General features: G+C 46.4%; 1 protein-coding gene across 1 annotated transcript; it reads right to left on the bottom strand.

Moving 5' to 3' along the window:
- Nucleotides 1-1,147: 1,147 nt before the first annotated feature.
- Nucleotides 1,148-11,405, bottom strand: dll4 (delta-like 4; the record flags this gene model as incomplete). Its single annotated transcript, XM_080534779.1, has 11 exons — nucleotides 1,148-1,272; nucleotides 1,850-1,958; nucleotides 2,710-3,445; nucleotides 5,497-5,716; nucleotides 6,102-6,271; nucleotides 6,534-6,664; nucleotides 7,519-7,579; nucleotides 9,574-9,837; nucleotides 10,517-10,574; nucleotides 10,967-11,221; nucleotides 11,352-11,405. The coding sequence occupies 11 exons, from the start codon at nucleotides 11,403-11,405 to the stop codon at nucleotides 1,267-1,269; spliced, it is 2,064 nt and encodes a 687-aa protein (XP_080390905.1). The 3' UTR covers nucleotides 1,148-1,266.
- Nucleotides 11,406-20,421: the final 9,016 nt, after the last annotated feature.

Raw genomic sequence — 20,421 nt, 5'->3', positions numbered from 1 at the left:
GGAAACAGGAAACCACACAGCGTTAGTTATACTCAAGTTTCATTATTCAAAAAACACCACAAAAATAATTTCATTTTTCATTTGCTGGCATCAAATTAAGAACAGTTCGAAGGAATTAAAGTTTTATTCTTCAGAAGTTTGGTCCTTATAAATATGCATTATATACAAAATAATATTATAAAACATATAAAGAGCAGTGTGTCATATTTAAATTAAACTCTGGAAATAATCATCATTTAAAAAATTACATTATTGGTTCTGTAATTTCAAAACTCATTATAGGCAGGCAGTGGTGTGACAGTCTCTTTTCCCCCGTGTGTCTCTTTGTATTTTTGGGCTGTGTTGCATAAAAACTGGTAAATTCCCTTCCTCTTGGATCCTGCTGGCACAGAACTGTATATTGCGCTCCTGTGGTTTTTCTCTCAAAATCCCTGTTAATTAAAAGTATTTTTCCCCTCTGTTTTTTTTGTAGTGCAAATGATCCAAGAAGAGACGAGGGCACACATTTAGCATTCAAACCCACTCTTTTAAGGCTTATAGTGATTTTGGGCTGCATACAATCTTCACCATTGCAATGGAAAAGTCCAACCGGTGATTTACAGTTGAAGTTTCTCAGACATTCATAGTTCTCAGTGTTTTTCTGTGGTTGGGTTTTTTCAACAGTGGGTGAGTTGGATTCTCTCGACCCTCTCGACCCTGAGTCTTGCATAGCTGGCGAAGCTGGCTGGAGGAATGGGGGGGGCCAGGGGGGCCAGGGGAGTGTGTGTGTGTGTGTGTGTGTGTGGGGGGGGGGGGGTCGAATCTCAGGCACCTCCTTTTGATTGGTTGGCTGTCAAAGTCACCATGATTATCCAAAAAACGCTGGGTCAACTACGAAGGGTGATTTCTCCTGCTTCACCTCCCCTTACTGCCAAGGACAGTTCAGATTCATTGTTTTGCTGACACTCCATCGGTCTCCACATCCTGTGCAGTCAGTCAGTCAGTCAGTCAGCCAGTCGAGTTAACCGTTCCCAGAAGTGAAAAGGTCCATGACTGTCCACGTTTTGTATACAAACACTCAGTCAAACGTAAAGTTCTCTAGCGTTCGTTCACAGAGCAGAGGTTCCGCTCTGCTCTCTCCAGTTCTCAAGTGTTCCAGAGCAGCAGTGGATCATCAAACATCATCTCCAGTCTCTTCTCAGGGTTTTGTAAACAATCCAGAATTAATATTCTGCCTCGATTGTGTATTTCTCCTCACATCCCACAGTTTCCATACCGCCTCACAGCTTATACCTAGGGAGGAGGAGAGGAAGAGAGAATTAGAAACCAGCTGTGGGAAATAGGAAACTGCACACATCCCAAGACAATAAGGCTCATAGAAGCATAAGAACATTGTTATGTTATCTATCATAGCTGGTATGCTATCACCATTCTGTTTTGCTTGGCAGCATCCTCTCTCAATTCCACACATCACCATGGTGTTAAATCATAGCGCTTGCGAGACAAAGAATAGCCAAACTGAACAAAAACACATGCAGAGTGGAGACCGGTTGAGTGAAGTTAAAGGCTGTGCTTTAGGTACTTTTCTAGGATATCAAAATTGTCTGGCTGAGGAATAATCATTCAGCTTTTATAGCTGTAAGAGCCTTTCCAAATGTGATGACTCCATCTGTATTCACCTAGTGCACGTTCAACTGCAAGAACGCCCACAGCACTTACACAATGTGGATCTATAAAAAGCAATACTGGCACCAACCATAAATGGAAATGTACTGTGCATGTGAGAGTCATTGATACCATCAGTGAGATGACATGTAGCACTTTTAAAAACTGAGATGTCATGTAACACTTTTCCTTTTTTTTTTTTTACCTCAGTTGCTATGACGCACTCCCTCCTCTCCTCCGCTATAACAAACACAGACTGGTACATGGAGTCTCGGGGGGAGCATATCGTTGATATCCTACACTCGGGCTTCTCACTGCAAACACAAATCACAAGTCCACGTTAAAACAGACAAAGTAGAAGCACATGGCACTGCTATGTGTTATAGGCGCTGGCGGGGGTGGACATGTGCAGAGCAGGGAGACAGGGGAGATGGGGGGAGCATAGCCAAGGAATAGGCAATAACATAAACTGTGTGCAAATTAAGAACAGTGTAGAGTATCCAAGTTTGGAGGTTTGTTTGAGGTCTGTTGTTTGTAAAAGAGCATTTGAAATTATTAGAGGTGTTGCTTTGTAGATTGGGTTCCTTGGGTGTTGGACTTGGCTGAGGATACTTCAAGTCTTGTGTGACCCAGCAGTGTGTGTGTCTGTGTGTGTGTGTGTGTGTGTGTGTGTGTGTGTGTGCACGTGAATGTGCGTGTGTCTGTGTGTGTGTGAGTGTGCGCAAGCACATTACAGTAAATGTGCTCTGGTGTTTGAGGGAAGTGGTGGCAACGTTCAAACTATTGTAGTCAAGCATGGTGTGACAAAATTAATGGGTTTCCTTTCCTTCTTTCACAATAAACCAAAAATATGTAAAAACCTCTAGAAATACCCAGAATCCATAGTCTCTACCTCATGCATAGACTGACACTTATTCTTAGATTATTTCTTCTTTTAGAGTGGCAATGCCTGACATGGCATAAGTGCCAGCTGGTACTGTAGATAGTTTTGAGGATGTGATATAACATTCAAAGCTCAGGAATAATGTATGGAAGCACTCACAAATAAAACAGTATTCCTTTTACCTGTACATTCTACTCAATGGTATTTTGTCTTCTAAAGACTTCTCGTAGATGTGACTTTTATCCTCTTGCGTCTTTTCATCTTTAAACTCTTTTGACTTTGAGTTGTAAGAGTCCAAGTGATAGTTCTTGTGGATAAAGTTCGACTTCTCCGATTCACAGTCCACCTCCAGACCGACTTTCTGGTTGGTGTTTTTCAGCTGCGCGGTCGGGATCAGGTTGTCCCTCTGCACGTCCGATAGGTTGTTCATGGTCTCGCCGTCTCCCCTGTCCCTCCCTGCTTGTCGGTGGATGTGGCGCAGAGCCAGCCCCACCATACACAGCAACACCAGCAGAGCCACCAGCCCCACAGCCAAGGAAACTGCTGCCCACTGGAAGCCATCTTGTGCCTCACCCGGTCCCACTGGCATGGTTACTGCAAAGTACTGGCAGCGTGGGCCGGTGAAGCCTGCTGGACAGATGCAGGTGGCGGGGGGTTTGCCTGGACCTCCTCCCCCGGTGCAGAGTCCTCCGTTGAGGCAGGGGCGGAGGGAGCACTCGTCCAGGGCTCTGTCGCAGTTGCGTCCGGCGTAACCCGGGGGACAGGCGCAGGTGTAGTCGTTGATGCGGTCGAGGCAGGTGCCTCCATTGACGCAGGGGTTGCCGGCACACTCGTTGATGTTGATCTCGCAGTGCGGCCCGGTGAAACCTGCCCGGCAGCTACACAGACGAAAGCCGCCATGGATCACACACAGACCCCCTGTAAGAGAGGAGACACAGCCGTTAGACTCATACAGGCATACACGCGCACACGCACGCGCACGCGCACGCTCGCACATACACACACACACACACACACACACTTGCGTGTGGCCATGCTAACTATCTTCTTGTCAATTATTACAAAATCTGATTACTAACATACAGTATGCAGTGCTTTAACACACTGCTTTCTCAAGACCATGTTTACCGAGACATGTTTACAGATCTATAAATTCCTAAAAATCACATTCATATCACATAAAGACTCGCATTATACTACGCTCCTGCAAACGGCAGGAAATCTGGACTGTTTATGATAGGAGACCAACATTGCCAAACGAAGCCAATGTGATATTTGTCACCTTTTCCTCAACAGCTACTGTACAGTGGTGACATTGACGGAACATTGGACTGCAGGCCGTGGCATGTTTACATGGAGGACAATAGACCCAAAGCTCCCACCGATTCCTGTTGTTCTACACTACTTCCAGGCTGAGGAATTCGGGGGGGGGGGGGGCGGGGGGGAGGTCAGGAGGGGGAACAGGGGGAAGGAGGGGGAGGTCAGGAGGGGGAACAGGGGGGAGGAGGGGGAGGTCAGGAGGGGGAACAGGGGGAAGGAGGGGGAGGTCAGGAGGGGGAAGGAGGGGGAGGTCAGGAGGGGGAACAGGGGGAAGGAGGGGGAGGTCAGGAGGGGGAACAGGGGGAAGGAGGGGGAGGTCAGGAGGGGGAACAGGGGGGAAGGAGGGGGAGGTCAGGAGGGGGAACAGGGGGAAGGAGGGGGAGGTCAGGAGGGGGAACAGGGGGAAGGAGGGGGAGGTCAGGAGGGGGAACAGGGGGAAGGAGGGGGAGGTCAGGAGGGGGAACAGGGGGGAAGGAGGGGGAGGTCAGGAGGGGGAACAGGGGGGAAGGAGGGGGAGGTCAGGAGGGGGAACAGGGGGAAGGAGGGGGAGGTCAGGAGGGGGAACAGGGGGGAAGGAGGGGGAGGTCAGGAGGGGGAACAGGGGGGAAGGAGGGGGAGGTCAGGAGGGGGAACAGGGGGGAAGGAGGGGGAGGTCAGGAGGGGGAACAGGGGGAAGGAGGGGGAGGTCAGGAGGGGGAACAGGGGGGAAGGAGGGGGAGGTCAGGAGGGGGAACAGGGGGAAGGAGGGGGGGGTCAGGAGGGGGAACAGGGGGGAAGGAGGGGGAGGTCAGGAGGGGGAACAGGGGGAAGGAGGGGGAGGTCAGGAGGGGGAACAGGGGGGAAGGAGGGGGAGGTCAGGAGGGGGGGGGGGAAGGAGGGGGGGGAAGGAGGGGGAACAGGGGGGAGGAGGGGGAGGTCAGGAGGGGGAACAGGGGGAGGAGGGGGAGGTCAGGAGGGGGAACAGGGGGAAGGAGGGGGAGGTCAGGAGGGGGAACAGGGGGGAAGGAGGGGGAGGTCAGGAGGGGGAACAGGGGGAAGGAGGGGGAGGTCAGGAGGGGGAACAGGGGGAAGGAGGGGGAGGTCAGGAGGGGGGGGGAAGGAAGGGGAGGTCAGGAGGGGGGGGGAAGGAGGGGGAGGTCAGGAGGGGGGGGGAAGGAGGGGGAGGTCAGGAGGGGGAACAGGGGGAAGGAGGGGGAGGTCAGGAGGGGGAACAGGGGGGAAGGAGGGGGAGGTCAGGAGGGGGAACAGGGGGAAGGAGGGGGGGGTCAGGAGGGGGAACAGGGGGGAAGGAGGGGGAGGTCAGGAGGGGGGGGGAAGGAGGGGGAGGTCAGGAGGGGGGGGGAAGGAGGGGGAGGTCAGGAGGGGGAACAGGGGGGAAGGAGGGGGAGGTCAGGAGGGGGAACAGGGGGAAGGAGGGGGAGGTCAGGAGGGGGAACAGGGGGGAAGGAGGGGGAGGTCAGGAGGGGGAACAGGGGGGAAGGAGGGGGAGGTCAGGAGGGGGAACAGGGGGAAGGAGGGGGAGGTCAGGAGGGGGAACAGGGGGGAAGGAGGGGGAGGTCAGGAGGGGGAACAGGGGGGAAGGAGGGGGAGGTCAGGAGGGGGAACAGGGGGAAGGCGGCGTGTGTGTGTGTGTGGGGGGGGGGGCGTACCGTTGGCGCAGGGAAGGGACGTGCACTTGTCCACTCTCTTCTCGCAGTTGAGTCCGGTGTATCCGCGGGGACACTCGCACACGTAGCTGCGTCCGTTGTCCTTCTCCCGGCACTGGCCGCTGTGGAAGCAGGGGGAGTCGACGCATGTCAGCAGGCTGTGCTCGCAGTGGGAGCCCTCGAAGCCCTGCAGACACGTGCACTGGTAGCCACTCTCCAGGTTCTGAGGGGGGGAGGGAGAGAGAGAGAGAGAGAGAGAGAGAGAGAGAGAGAGAGAGAGAGAGAGAGAGAGAGAGAGAGAGAAAGAGAGAAGCAGGTCAGTTGTTGTCCTCAATCGGACCTCTGGGGTGTGGTACTTCAAGGAACTATGTCCTTAGTGTGGCACGTTCACACGGTTACTTTCACTTCAGCCGGTTTTCACTTGAAGAGAAAGAAAGCGAAAGATACACTTCCTACGTGTTCAAAAAGGTCTGTTGTGGTTGGACAAAGCTAGTTCTCTGAGCAGCAGCTATAGCTTATAAGTACAGTACTATACAGTACTTTCTTATCGGTTTTGACAATAATAGAACAGATGTCCCTCCCGGCATGGCCATCTAGTGACTACTCACCGTGCACAGTCCTCCGTTCCTGCAGGGGTTGCTGTCGCACGCCTTCAGCTCCAGCTCACAGTTGACCCCGGTGAACCCTGGGAGGCAGGTACAGGTGTAGCTACCCTGCCCTGTGTTCATGCAGGTAGCCCCGTTCACGCAAGGCCGGTGGTGGGTGCAGAAGTTCAGGTCTGGGGGGTGGGAAGGAGAAGTGTTCCGCTGTTAATATAGTACAACAACCTACAAGGAAGTGAACTATATACCCTCCTCATGTCAGAAGAGCACAGAAAGGCGATTCCGCTTGAGAGTAACAGTGTCAACAAACTTGTGTACGGTAAGTACAGCAGCTTTTTAGGTACAGTATAGGTCAAACGTTGTATCATTAGTGCCTGGTTCCCATAGTTGTGCTTTGTTTCAGAGGAGCATAGAGGTAACAGAGGTCTGTGGTCTTACCCTGGTCACAGAAGAGCCCTCCCCAGCCTTCTTTACAGTTGCACTGCCAAGGCTGCTGGCAGGTGCCGTGCTTACAGGCCGGGTACTTCTTACACTGGTCACAGAATGTGCCTTGCCATCCTTCTCTACACCTGAGAGGTACAGAGGAGACCATAGGTTAGTACACTATCATACATTTATCAAACAATGAATGACTGATCACACACCTTGACCAATCGCAATAGACAAATCAACCAGTTGCGACAGTAATAAACATGCAAACCAATCAGCTCTGCCTTTGACAGAATACACAACTTGCCAGTACTAGTATGACTACATGGACCAACAATTTGACAGTCAGATGAATGAATCAACTGCTGCATAAAGGTAAATGTCCACACGACACCAACCAGAGGGAATGACTACAAAGCCAAAAGTGAGCTGTTGGTAAAGGAAGCCTATACTCTGACATGTCAGTCTACAGTAAATGGCTCTCTTTTCTCATGTTCCACAGTGAAATCAAATTCCCAGCTAGGACAGGCAACTTAAGGGAGATTGCGAGGCTTAGGGTGTCTTTGAGCCGTCCTTCACGCTCGACTGAGTGACCATCGGCATGAAAATAGCAGTTCTAATATATTGTAAGGCTACGAGCGTTTATCTAGGTCAGCCTTAATAGTGGGAGGACTGGAGGATTGGTGACCTAAAGAGGGAGAAGTACGAAAAGCTCACCGAATGGGTCAGTGAGTGAGTGAGAGAGACAGACTACAAAGATAGATTGAAAGAAAATGGAAAAAGAATAAGAGAGAGATGGCTGCTGGCCTGCTGGCTGCTTGTTCAGGTGAGCTTTGCTGAATAATGTTCACATCCATCACATAGAATAACATGAACAGATTGAGCACTTTGGAGAAATACCAGCAATACTAAAGCTGTCAAATGTGTTTCATGCACAGTCTTCTACTTGCAAGTACATAAATTGTATATATTTAATTATTTTCATGTTACTTACACACACTCGCCCGGCCTGGAGCAGTTCCCATTCCCCTCGCTGCAGCCCTCCAGGCAGATCGCTAAACACAGAGAAAAAACACAACAGCAAAGATTAGTCCAGTGTGTCAGACTGATCCATAACAGGACTTAAAAGCCATGCCTTTAGCCTTAATCATGAGATGGTAACAAAGCTAAGGCCAACTCAAGCATAAGTTGTTGTACTGTGTGTCTTCAACAATTACAAGGTTTTCGTCCTGTACTGTATATCATGCATAGAAATGAAATACAACTTTGCTTCTTGAGGATGTATGATGGGGTTCAGAATGTTTACTTTGTAACTGAAATGTTTATGAACTGTCAAAACATTGTTAGATCTCTCTCTCTCTCTTCCAAGCAGGCACGCACGCACACGCACACGTACACACACACACACACACACACACACACACACACACACACACACACACACACACACACACACACACACACTAACCCCACCAACAATGCCCCCCCCCCCTTTAAAGAGACACCTACTTGCACTAAACCTATCACACTACCCAATTCTATGAGGAATCCAGTTGATTTACGGGTTGTTTGTGTTGTGTTGTATAATGGTCTATCTGACACTGATTCGGAGAGGATAGGAGACTGACGGTAAGCGGCCGGTTAGTCCCGAACAGATGCTCGCCCTCAAAAGCGGACAGATGCCCCTATTGTTGTTTGTAGTCTGCGCGAACCATATTTGCAGCTGCTACACCGCAAACTCAACAATAGAGAGACTACAATTTCGGTGGCGCGTGTCGGATAATAATGCTGCGATTAACCCTGGCGCGTGCTGCTGCCGCCCGGGCTCCTTCTAGGGACGCTCGCTGCTCGCCCCCGGGATTACATGAGCAGGCACGCGCGCTCTAGGGTGTCGAAGTAGCATATAAGGGAGAGAGAGAGAGAGAGAAATGATAGTGTACAAGTGGCCTCATTTATCTTTATCACGTGTGTTTAGTATAGCCTACTACGACGGACTGATAGACGTGTATATAATTGTGGCACGTGATCCACGGTCTGGTCATACTTTGGCGCCATAGTCAAAATAGAACACTCCGATTTCTCATTTCCCCGCCAAGTGACACGATGACTGATACGCGGTTACACCGTGGTTTTCAGCACATGGTAACGATTACTTCTGCGATGTTTCCTTTCGAATCGTGCCTTTGATTAATTTGTTTTGGTGTCACAGGCCTTAAGCGCATAAAGCCTAGTATTGTCCGCCAAATTGCAATAAGCCCTGTGTTATTATGGACTCAATCACGTCTGTACAGAACATAGAGAGAGAGGCTGCTTTTTGTTTTTGTGGGAGGACAGTGAATTGAGGCTGTGTTTAGGCCAGCGGTTTGTGGAACAAGCCCGTTATCATACTCAACATTGCTCAACCGCCTGTGCAAAATGCGTATTATTCATAAGTTTATGCCGCATCATACACTATTCATATCCTACTATTATGAATAAATGCCTCTATCCAATCTCACAGGGTTTAGATCTCAAATATGGCACCCCCAACCAACATTGCAACTCAAAATATGCTGTTACTCCTCCGACCTTCCTGTGTGTAAACCCACTACCTCCTGTTCAATACATGTCAGGTCCTCTAGGGAGCAACTTGAGTGAGCTTACATAAAGGGAGGCAACACTGTTTCCTCTCTCTGCAGGTGCAAACTTAAACACAGGGAAGGCCCGGCTTCCAACAAAGGCATGAGGCTGAGTCATCCCACCTCTGAGGGGAAACAGGTGGACTGAACCAGAGATCCTGTGGTCGCCAGCAAGTGCACTTAGAAGCGTCATAAAAGTCCAGACCTTTTTCGTTGAGGTCTTTGAACACCTCCGTAGGAGACCACAGGTCATCACAAATAACTGCCAACATCTCAAGCTCGGAACACAACGCGAAAAGTGCAACATACACATAAATAATATAGCCTTCTCCATGCAAAAAACAGTGAAGCCAACACACAGATGTGACACTGCTGAGGTAAAACCTCAGCTCTGAGGGCCAGAAGACTGTGGTGGTTCTCTGGATGCTTACGTTCTTCGCAGTATTCCCCCTTCCAGCCGGGCAGACAGGACAACTGCCCATCACGGTTGCAGGTGTAGTGGCCAAAACGGTCGTCCCTGGGCGTGCATATTTTGGAACAACTTTCTCCGTAGTAATTCTCATTGCAGATGAACCGGTAAGAGTACCTTAGCTCTGTCTGCTTCCCGGTCTGTACATCCTGAGACCAACCGGCCCCTACTCCCAACTGTCTTTGGATGGCAAAAGAGCTAATCAATAAGTCTGGGTTGTTTGTGTCTGTAAGAGAGAGAGCGAGAGAGAGAAAGAAAGAGAGAAAGAGGACAAAATATTTAGAGGTGAGGTTGGTGGCCATTCAGTTTAGTTTAAAATGGCTCATCATCATTATGGCTGCTGTTCCGCATCAATATGAAATCATCCATTTTCCTTCCCTGTAATTTGAATATGCTCATTGCCAAAGTGCTTGATGCTGATGACCCCCTAATCAAAACCCATAACCATTATGGTTTAGATGGAGGATAAACTAAGATTTAAATTTCCTCTTCCTTTTTGTCAGCAGAAACATTCCCAAGCCTCCCTCCTCCAAAGGGCGGAACAGAGAAAGGTGTAAAATACAGGAAGATGCAGTCAGGGACTTTTGGCAGGCCCTGTGTATTCTCACTAGAACCCAGTGCTCTTTCCCACGCCAAAAATAAACCAAAGGAAGTTCAATTGTGTTGGAGTATAAGAATGAAAAAGGTGTTTTGAAGCTACAACAAAGGCCTGAATAGGCGTGAAAATGTGAAAAATAGGTAACAATGAACCATTGAGACCTCAAGAATCAATAAAGGTGGGAAAGTATGCTTTATTGGCAATGTATAATGTGTAGGCATAAGTGTTAAAAAAAAAGGTATGGAGGCCTAAGAAGTGAAATATATAGAAAGGTCCCCCTCTAGTGGTCATGAAGAGGTCCACTTACCTACAGGTAGATCGGCAAAAGGTGAATACCAGGCTTCAATTATCAAAGAAAACGATCCCTATAGATAAAGAACAACCAGTTATTAGCCATAGTGTTCAACATTCTGTAGGCTATAGAAAACTCATACAATGCACTCTAAGATAAGATACTTTACCAATTTCTCTTAACTGAAGGCTATTCATTAGGCCTACTGGATATCATACATTTTTAAATAAAATATTTGCATGCCATATAAACGTCTAATCGAACCTCCTGGACAAGCTGCAACTTGAAATGTCGTCGCAATCCTATCCATTTGGTGATAGAGCATTACCTAATGATGGATTAGCTAACGAATAACGGTGCGCTCTCCAACGCTATTGCAACTGCTCCGTTGAACAACAACACTGACCTTAGCATAGCATAGCCTACATAGCAGAGAATAATATTCACTGAGGCAATCTATCTTACCGGCCATCCAAAGTTGAACGGCAGTCGAATTGGTCTATTGCCACCCTCCTTTGCGCTGAACGAGTTTGTCCCCAGCACCAGTGTCATGGCACTTCCAAAGATACAGTCACCGGGCGACACCACTGCCTGGTAGTTCTTTAGGCAAACTCGAAAGAAAGTCCTGCAGTTGGGTTTGCATGTGTTGCCATTCGCCAGCAGTCCTTTGATATTTTTTAATTCTTGCAGGTCGAGCTCAAAAACACCGGACCCAAATACCTACAAAGAAAAGGAACATGGTTTTAAAACACGTTGCGCATGCACATTTTTGGGGATAAAATAAATTGCCCTCGCACTTTCTTGTAGTGTGCTCCTTTGCGGGATCTCCAGGAGATGGATCCCTCTTTACCTGTGTTAGTATCGTTGTGCTGAATGCGATGAGAAAGGTGAACCAAGCTGCCATTCTCGCTTCTCCAGGGCAGCCGCGTCACCCGCCAATATATCCCCCCAAAGCCACCTATTCCAAAGTTTTGGGGCAAAATTCAAAAAAAGGAAAAATAAAGAACCTAAAGATATATATCCTTCTTCGCGCTCTCTTCGCGTTTCCTTTGCTCCTGTTTGGATGTGCGAAAACGTCCAAAAAGACGCGCTTAGAATTCCTTGGTTATCCAGGAGTTGAAAGTGTAACGGAAGATCAATATCCAGGTCTGACCCCTTTCTGTCCTCTGTAGTCTCCTCGCATTCACAGAACTCCACAATGATTGCGTCGGTGTGTGTGTGTGGGTTCGATACCACTGTCTTGTGTTGGTGCTAAATTGGTGTGTCAGTGGTGCGCCGTGGATGTCGACCGCTTGTTGTATTCTCGTGAATGAATGCTGGAGTATTGCCTTCCCCAATTTATAGACTTACGCTGCGCTGCTCATTACACAAACTGTCAATCAGACTAAACACCGCCCACTTTACACATTCAACCCCCCTTCCCTCCAACAACAATGATATCCAGATTTAATACCCACAAGCACTATGCTGACTGACCACCATGAGACCAGGCGATTATTAACAAGCTCGGCATCTGTTGACGTATTTATAGCGCGCATGGGGAAGAGGACGCACTTGCACAACTGTTTTCACAATGTCATTATTTACACAGGAAAATGTAAGCTTATATGAAAAGCAGAAATTCAATTACTGGTCTGCTCCATCCACCCTTTTGCCCCTTGGTTCCACTCAATTGCACGGTTAATTACACTGCGTTATTGGAAGCGTGCGCACCAAGGGTCATTTCCTGACCGACCCTAAACTCGTGCGTAATGCATAGCTCTAGATGAGAAACTACATTGATGAACTACACTGCTTCATTATGAACAAGTGGTCTTATTATTCGTTTACTAGAATAATTAATTCAGATTTCACCTTTTTAGACTCGAGGTGGCTCTTGATCTGCGCCGCAACTTGCAAGTGTAGGCTACTCCATGACTCCATCATAACCTGAATATCACCATACAAACATTTAGAGATGTAATCATGTATGGCAGGCCAAAATCGAGTCAAAGCCCATAGTGTCTAATTCTATATGCCTACACCATTGTAAATAGGCCTAAACATATGGCGATCTTTCTTTTTACGCATGTTCACATTTTGCACAGATGGGATAGACTACATTTCGCCTTTTCAAATGTAATATACAGTATATATAATAAGATATTTTGTATTTTATTTATTCAATTCCGTTTCTCGGCGGCGCGTGCCGCTTGCTGCTCATAGCACTTTACAGCTCAACGGCAGCGTGCCTCCTATTGTTGGGACGCGTGCCCCTCTCTAAAGCATGCGGGTGTAATGGGCTGGAGACACTGTGCTGAAACTATTCAGCTGTATGCAAATTAGCTCCCATCACTCACTCTCTCTCTCTCTCTCTCTCTCTCTCTCTCTCTCTCTCTCTCTCTCTCTCTCTCTCTCTCTCTCTCTCTCTCTCTCTCTCTCTCTCTCTCTCTCTCTCTCTCTCTCTCTCTCTCGAGACTGCGTGCGTAAAATCGGTTTATTCTCAATGGCCTCTAACTAGAGGGCATTGCGTATATAGGCCTACCCCGTACTTTTCCCACGTATAGGATTAATATCGCATGGCGTTTGATTTGATAGACTAAATAAACTATTCAAGGGTGATGCTCCATAACAATAAAACAGTTAGATGAGTACATTCATGATTCACAATGTCTCACCTCTCATAAACTGCCATTTGTTTTATATAATTTCGGACCCCAAGTACATGATAACTATATTACGATAAATTGTGACAATCTGCCTTACCCAAAATAGTTGATCTTTAATGAGCTTATTTTATTATTTTTAAAGTAATTAAAATATGAGTTAATACGATAATAATAAGAGAGGGCGTGGGCGTGTGCGTGCGTGTGTGTACTTGTGGCTACGTGCGTGGCCTATAGATGTACGATGGAGTTAAGAGTTGTTTTTCTTCCAACACCTCTCCAATAATTAATTGTTCTCGATGTTTTGCCAATATCCGAAGTGTGTTTTTGATTCTCTGATTGGATGTGTTATTTGATCGCAGCCTCACTGCGCTCGTGGCTTTACCATTTACCATCTGTCTGGAGACTGGCAGGCGCGCACCATTTCTCTCGTCTGTTCGCGGGAGAGAGGATCTTTTAAACCTGTTCATTTAAATTCCAGTTGGCACCGATGGTTGGAAATTGGAATGAATTGATAATGAATAGACGCTTCTGAATACAAGCATTAATTGCGTTTAAATTATGTTGTATAATGATTATTCCCAACTGCCAGTGAATTCTTAACTGGGCTACAGAGAAAATGAATACTTTCTGATGGTTAGATAATACTTATTATTATTACCCCCCCCCCCCCCCCCCCCACACACACACACACACACACACACACACACACACACACACACACACACACACACACACACACACACACACACACACACACACACACACACACACACACACACACACACACACACACACACACACACACACACACACACACAAACTTATATTGTATGCTATGCTCATGGCCTTCAGGCTATATACAGAGCGCATTCGTTTTGTAATGAAAATACTTTACAATACTCCGCCTACACAGCTATAGAAATACAGCCGGTTCCTCAAACCAAGAGAAATAGTGCCACAATATGCCTCATTTCCCGCTTAGGTCAAAAGAATGTGTTACTGGTTTGAATTTAACAACAGTTAATTTCTGACTTGTTTATAAATAAAATATATGAAACAATATTGAAATGCCAAGTTTTGGCTGAAAAAAAGTGTATTTCTTTCAGATGGTAGCTGTGCACTGGTGAGAGTGCGAATGGAGAGCATATGTAGTATAAAAGCATGTATTGTTTACTGTGGACAGACATGGTAAATTGGCTCTATGCTTTTATAAGCACGTTTATTGACACACCTGTTAGGGCTATAACTGAGTAACAATGCTTCTTCTGCTCAGTGAGTGTAGCGATTGTAAGCTGCTTTGGAATAAGGCGTCTGCTAAATGCCACATTTAAAAAAATGTAAACCCTCCCCTTTCTCTGTGACTATTAAATTAAAATGTATTAAAAGTATTTTAGATTACCTGACTCTGATATCCATGTTATCTTTTTCATATTGATGATTATGCATTTGTCATTTGATATAGTGATAATCAACTCAATCTATGTCAGGCTAAATAGAGTGCATCCTGGCTTGGTTTAGATATTTATTGTAATAATCCTATAACCCTAACCCATATGCAAGTTGTATTTCATTGTTCGCCACTTTCATTGTTCACCACTGTGCTCATCTTGTGTAGCAACCACTAATTGTTTGTTATGTCCTTGCCCTTGCCCCTCATCATTATGGTTTTGTTGATATAGTCTGGGTGAACAGACAATGTTCTGATTCTCGGTTTGCAGTTTTTATAGCATATCTGCCCTATAATGGTCTCTAATGGCAAATATTGTGTACGCTTATCTCCTCTCTAGCCATATGTGTCCAATCCAGCTCACATAAAAACACCATAAAAATAGTGACAATTGCACCTTATAGTATCTTTAACAACTGAGCACAGCTGATAACATTACATTTCCTGCAATATGTGGAAAATCAAATGACAGGCAAGCCTTAAGGTGCCTTCTAGCCAGCTGAAACAGGCCCTGCAGGCCAGATATACTTTATCATAATCGTGTCACTGTCACTTGGCCTGTGGGGCTTAAGGACTCTAACATTCTATTCAGACCTGAATTATTAAATTACTATGGGCTGTTCATTGATTTGTTCTATAGTTGGATAGAACTGAACTATTATGACTCATTGTTCAGTTTTCAATAATTAGATCTGTCGTCAATGCCTATGTTATAAATAGTTTATACACTAAGAACCCACAAATATGGAATAATCGTTAATTTACACGACTTATTTCAGACACTCACTATGAGATGCCTCAATGTCCACATTAACAGATATGTTCAAAGGGAGACTGGGAATCGCTGTCAACACCAGCTTTCTGTGGTCTCCTTGATGCATTTGTTTGTCATTTCGCCCACTGACACAGCATTGTATTACTGCATCGTTACACAATGAGAGAGAGCAAACCGATCCAGAATAAACCCAATGCTCTGGCAAGTTCATGCCAAGGATATATCTGGTACCAACCACAGAACCACAAACTGGAGCCCTGCATGTATTGAGACTGTTGCATCAAAGCTCTCAGCTTTCCATCAACACGGCATGGGGTCTCTCCACACCAGACCTCAGTTCCTGGTGGACTTCCTGAAGTCCTCTCCTGACCTGGCCCCAGTGGCCCATGGTGGGATGGGGGAAGATGGGGGAGATGGGGGAGATAGCACCAACCAACCCCTCTGTATCTGCTGGCTTCCCCTGGCCTCTCGCTGGTCTCAGGGAGGGAGGCCCAGGGGTCTGGGTGGTCCAGGGGTCTGGGTGTCCCGGTCTGCTTGGTTGTCCAATTCTCTCCAGTTGGAACCCAGCAGACAAAACCATGTTCCTGTTCTCACCATTCTTGCTGTTCTCACGAAGACTGTGATCCTCTGACAAGCAAGTGTAAACAGCTCTGTGTTTAGAGAACGGACACTAGAATATCTACTGTATTGTTGTGAATGGTATGCAAGGAATGCTGTTGAATAAAACAATGAACAAATGACATGCCGTTTTCCTCTCTTAACGTCAATCACGTTTTTTGTTGCATGAACTGTTGGAGAGTGACTTAAAATAATAATCAGCGTTGGTGCGAAATAGTTAGTGTAATCTCTATGCTCTTACTTACATTGTGACTCATATACAATAGAATGTCCGACATATAGCTTTGATTCTAGCATCAGGTAGCAGGAACTCCCAGTGCATTTCCGTTGTTCTACTGTATGGCTTTGACAGAGTCAGTTGCACATGTTAAAACCCTTAACCCCCCCCCCATGTGGGGTCTATACTGTAGGGCAGAGCATTACAGAAGAATCAGATAGAAATGTATAATCTAGATTAGAACACACCTGACTATAGGGCCTGTAGAGTAACAAAATCATGTCAGTTGTTCTGTACACTACATTTCGATATAAATATTTTGTGACACAAGGCCAGATCTGTGGCGTCTAGTCTGCCCCCCCACCGGTGTCTGATAGACCACCTGTTATATTGATCATGAAGGTCTCTGGCTATATTTGCTCTCTGTGGTTGATGCTCAGTGGAGTTTGTGTTTGAAGTCCAGCTGCACTCTATCGTAAAAGTGTTGCAAATCTTGATTTAAGCGAGGGCAGGCCAATATGTTGGAGCAGATTGACATTGACGTTGGCGGTAAGAGCAATGAGGAGGGGCGGTTTACGAGGTGCTCTCCAGACCGCAGGTTTAAACCCCGGCTTAGGCTCCAGACATGGACTGTTCCTCTGGGTTCTGCCACTGAAAAGAGCTCTTAAGGAAGTCCGACGATGACCTCCATAAAACGTTGTTGAAAATGACACCTTCTGGTATGGCGTCTCTCTGGATTTGTCATCTGCTCCAGTTACAGCTCAACAAAATGGTCTCCTGGGGTTTGAAGCTATAGATATGGTGTTATGGAGGTGTTTTGTATATCAGACTAGCCTGGGCAGAGTATCAAAGAGACATCAGAGGGTGTCAGAATGGGTGAAGATGTATGATCTATGTGTCTGTAGCCTAATGGAGTTTATCTTCATTTCCCAAGTTTACTAATGGGTTAGTCATTCAAAACATATGTGACACGGTCTGGTAAAAAACGTCTGTATGTCGTTTTGATTCAGAGTGTGTTTCTCCGCTATTTGTTTTGAAGTGTACCAACATTTCAATGTATGACACATCCTTTGAAAGCTTAGAATCTACACTGTCATAAACTGAAAAATGGCATTGCCCTACTTGAGGACTTTTTCACCAGACCATGTCACATATAGTAGCATGGCGCCCCTTGAGAGTCACACAACCTTGGTACTGTAGCTGTATTGGAACTTTCCTACCATTCTCTCCCAGCAGTGTTTACCCTAAACAACAGTAGTACCAGCAGTAGCCTGGCCTTTTACTAGGACACTGGCAACATGAACGGTCAATGTTGTTGATCCGTGGAACTCGTGAGGAAAGTGATGTCATAAACTGCACCAAGCCATCCCTTTTTTAGAGAAAGACGTGCTCTGAAGGGGTCATAGGAGAGAGAAAGATGGCTTACAGTGCTCTGTAAATAGGGCAACCCGAGGCTTTATGGCTGAACTTCGCCCTTTATTTGCCCTAAACAAAAATATGATCAGCTGCTCGATGCTAAGAGAGCACTTATGGTGATGTGGTTTGTTCGGTTACGAGGGAAATAGATAGTTTTAGGTGAAAAGTAAAGTGTATTGGAAACAGATGGGAATTAATTCAGAATTGAACACACTCATGATGGTATCCCTGCCATCTTCACTCCTCTAATAAATAGGTTGCATAAATTTGCTCGCTTTCTAGCACTTGATGCTGGTAGCTATGGAAACATAGTCTAAGCTAAAGATAGCCCCCCACATCTCACTTAAAGAGTATAGCACCTGAACTTGATAGAAGCACACTGCATTACAATGAGAGATCTTACATTATTCATTGGTCTGAGACCACCCTTTGGTAATGCTCTCAGATTTAATTGATGAAACATGTGTTTGAGATAGAGAATGTAGATTAGCGGACCTCCTGCAGAAATGTAAGAGGTTTACCACATGATGAAAGAAAGATAGCATAGGAGAAGCTTACTGTACATCAACCATATCCAGGACAAGTGTAACAACAAGTGTAATGTCCAACAAAAACTGTTTGAAATGAATTTGATTAAAATCCAAATAAGTTCTGTATAATTCAGCACGATTCCGTCCACCTCACTCTCCTCCCCATAAACAGCCACAGCAAGGTACCCAAGGTTACATCTCACTTTTGAACACAATTATATCACCCACAAGCTGTGTGCAGTGGGCAGACAAATCCGTCTGACAAATCCCACCCTGAAGCATACAGTGTCCTAGTGGCATGATGCCACAGATACATGACAGTGTGTTGGTTGGCGAGTGCAAGTGGGTGCACAGTCCCAAAGGCAAAGCCCTCACCACAATGGGATTAGTGTCAGTAGGCAGTGTTAATCCCAGTTGTCTCCAGTACATCATGCTGGCCCACCCTGCAAAGCTGGGGCAAAAACACCATGGCGGCCCACCCTGGAAAGCTAGGGAAAAAACACAGTGGGGAAATGGAGTCTGTAGGATGACAGAGGCTAGACTTATACAGTAAAAGATACTGCCAGGGATGAAGTGGAGGATAAATGCACCATTCTTATTTGAGTGAATAGGATTTAGTCACCTTTTTATGAAATTAATGGATTTTTTTTTGTTGGTCTACCATGTTTTCTACTTCTACTTGGATACGACACACAATGAGTACTCTTCACTGGGCTTGAAAGCGTTTTAGTATTGCAAGTTGGAAATGAACCACATCCATGGTGTGGCACTGTACCTATCTAGATGATGCGTAATGGACAATAGCATCAATCACATGGCCATCCTTCTCAGTGGCGGTGAATCGCTTCAGCAATTGGTCAACACACTAGATTTGATCTTGCAGCTCTTGCTGATCTGTGCTTCTGAAACACATTTTCTACCCACTGATCTTCCACCAGAGACCCCCTGGCTGCTGTCCCCTCCCTTCCCTTCCGACGTTGGTACGATCCAAAAGCCCGGAGGTTTGTTTGCTTGGGAAAGGAGAATATCCTCTGAGGTCAACTCAAACAGGATGTGCTAGAGTGTGGTCCCTCTCTCCCATTGGCTCTGTGTAATAATGCTCTCGGAGGAGCCGTCACACGTACGCACGCACACACACACGCACAGGCACACGCACAGGCACACGCACAGGCACGTGCATGTGCACGCACAGGCACAGGTACACACATGCACACACACACACACACACACACATAGGTAGACACACAGGCACGTGCATGCACAGGCACACGCACGCATGCACTCGCACACACACACACACACACACACATAGGTAGACACACAGGCACGTGCATGCACAGGCACACGCACGCATGCACTCGCACACACACACACACACACACACACACACACACACATACACACACACACACACACACACACACACACACACACATACACACACACACATACACACACACACACACACACACACACACACACATACACACACACACACACACACACATACACACACACACACACACACACATACACACACACATACACACACACACACACACACACACATACACACACACACACACATACACACACACACACACACACACACACACATACACACACACACATACACACACACACACACACACACACACACACACATACACACACACACACACACACATACACACACACCCACACACTATATATACAACTCAGAAGCACAACCACAAGCTTAATTTTGTGAAATGCCTCTCTGACAGCCTATCTCGTTTTATTTACCTTAAAAGAGGAGTTTGTGATTAAAGTAGAGCACCAGCATAGGCTTGTTTAAATAAGACCTTGGATTGGGGAAATGTCGAACACTAAAGCTAATAAACAGAAACTGCTGGGGATGAAGGTCCCGCTTAGAGAATACAAAGCTATTGTGACATGGCAATCAGAAATAGCTGCACCAGCAAACCAATGGTTAACAATGCTTTACTTGTACATCTTAAATACTGTATGACTGAACCTTCTGGCCTAAAAAATGACTTGAATAAATCAAACTGTTTTTGTTAGAACCAATATTTTCCACTGGCAATAAGATTATTAGTACACGCTGTTCTCATTTTCAAAAAAGATGCAATAGGATGAGGTCGAACTGAGTTACTGTCTGCCACTATCAAAGACGCCCCTGGACATTGTGCAAGGATATGATCTATTTAGTAGCCAATGAATTACCTTATTGAACAAGCTATCCACAAACTCACATTAACCTCTACAG

This window comes from Nansenia antarctica (assembly GCF_963989245.1).
Source record: "Nansenia antarctica genome assembly, chromosome: 1".
NCBI lineage: Eukaryota > Metazoa > Chordata > Actinopteri > Argentiniformes > Microstomatidae > Nansenia > Nansenia antarctica.
This window is presented reverse-complemented; position numbering and strand designations above follow the sequence as displayed.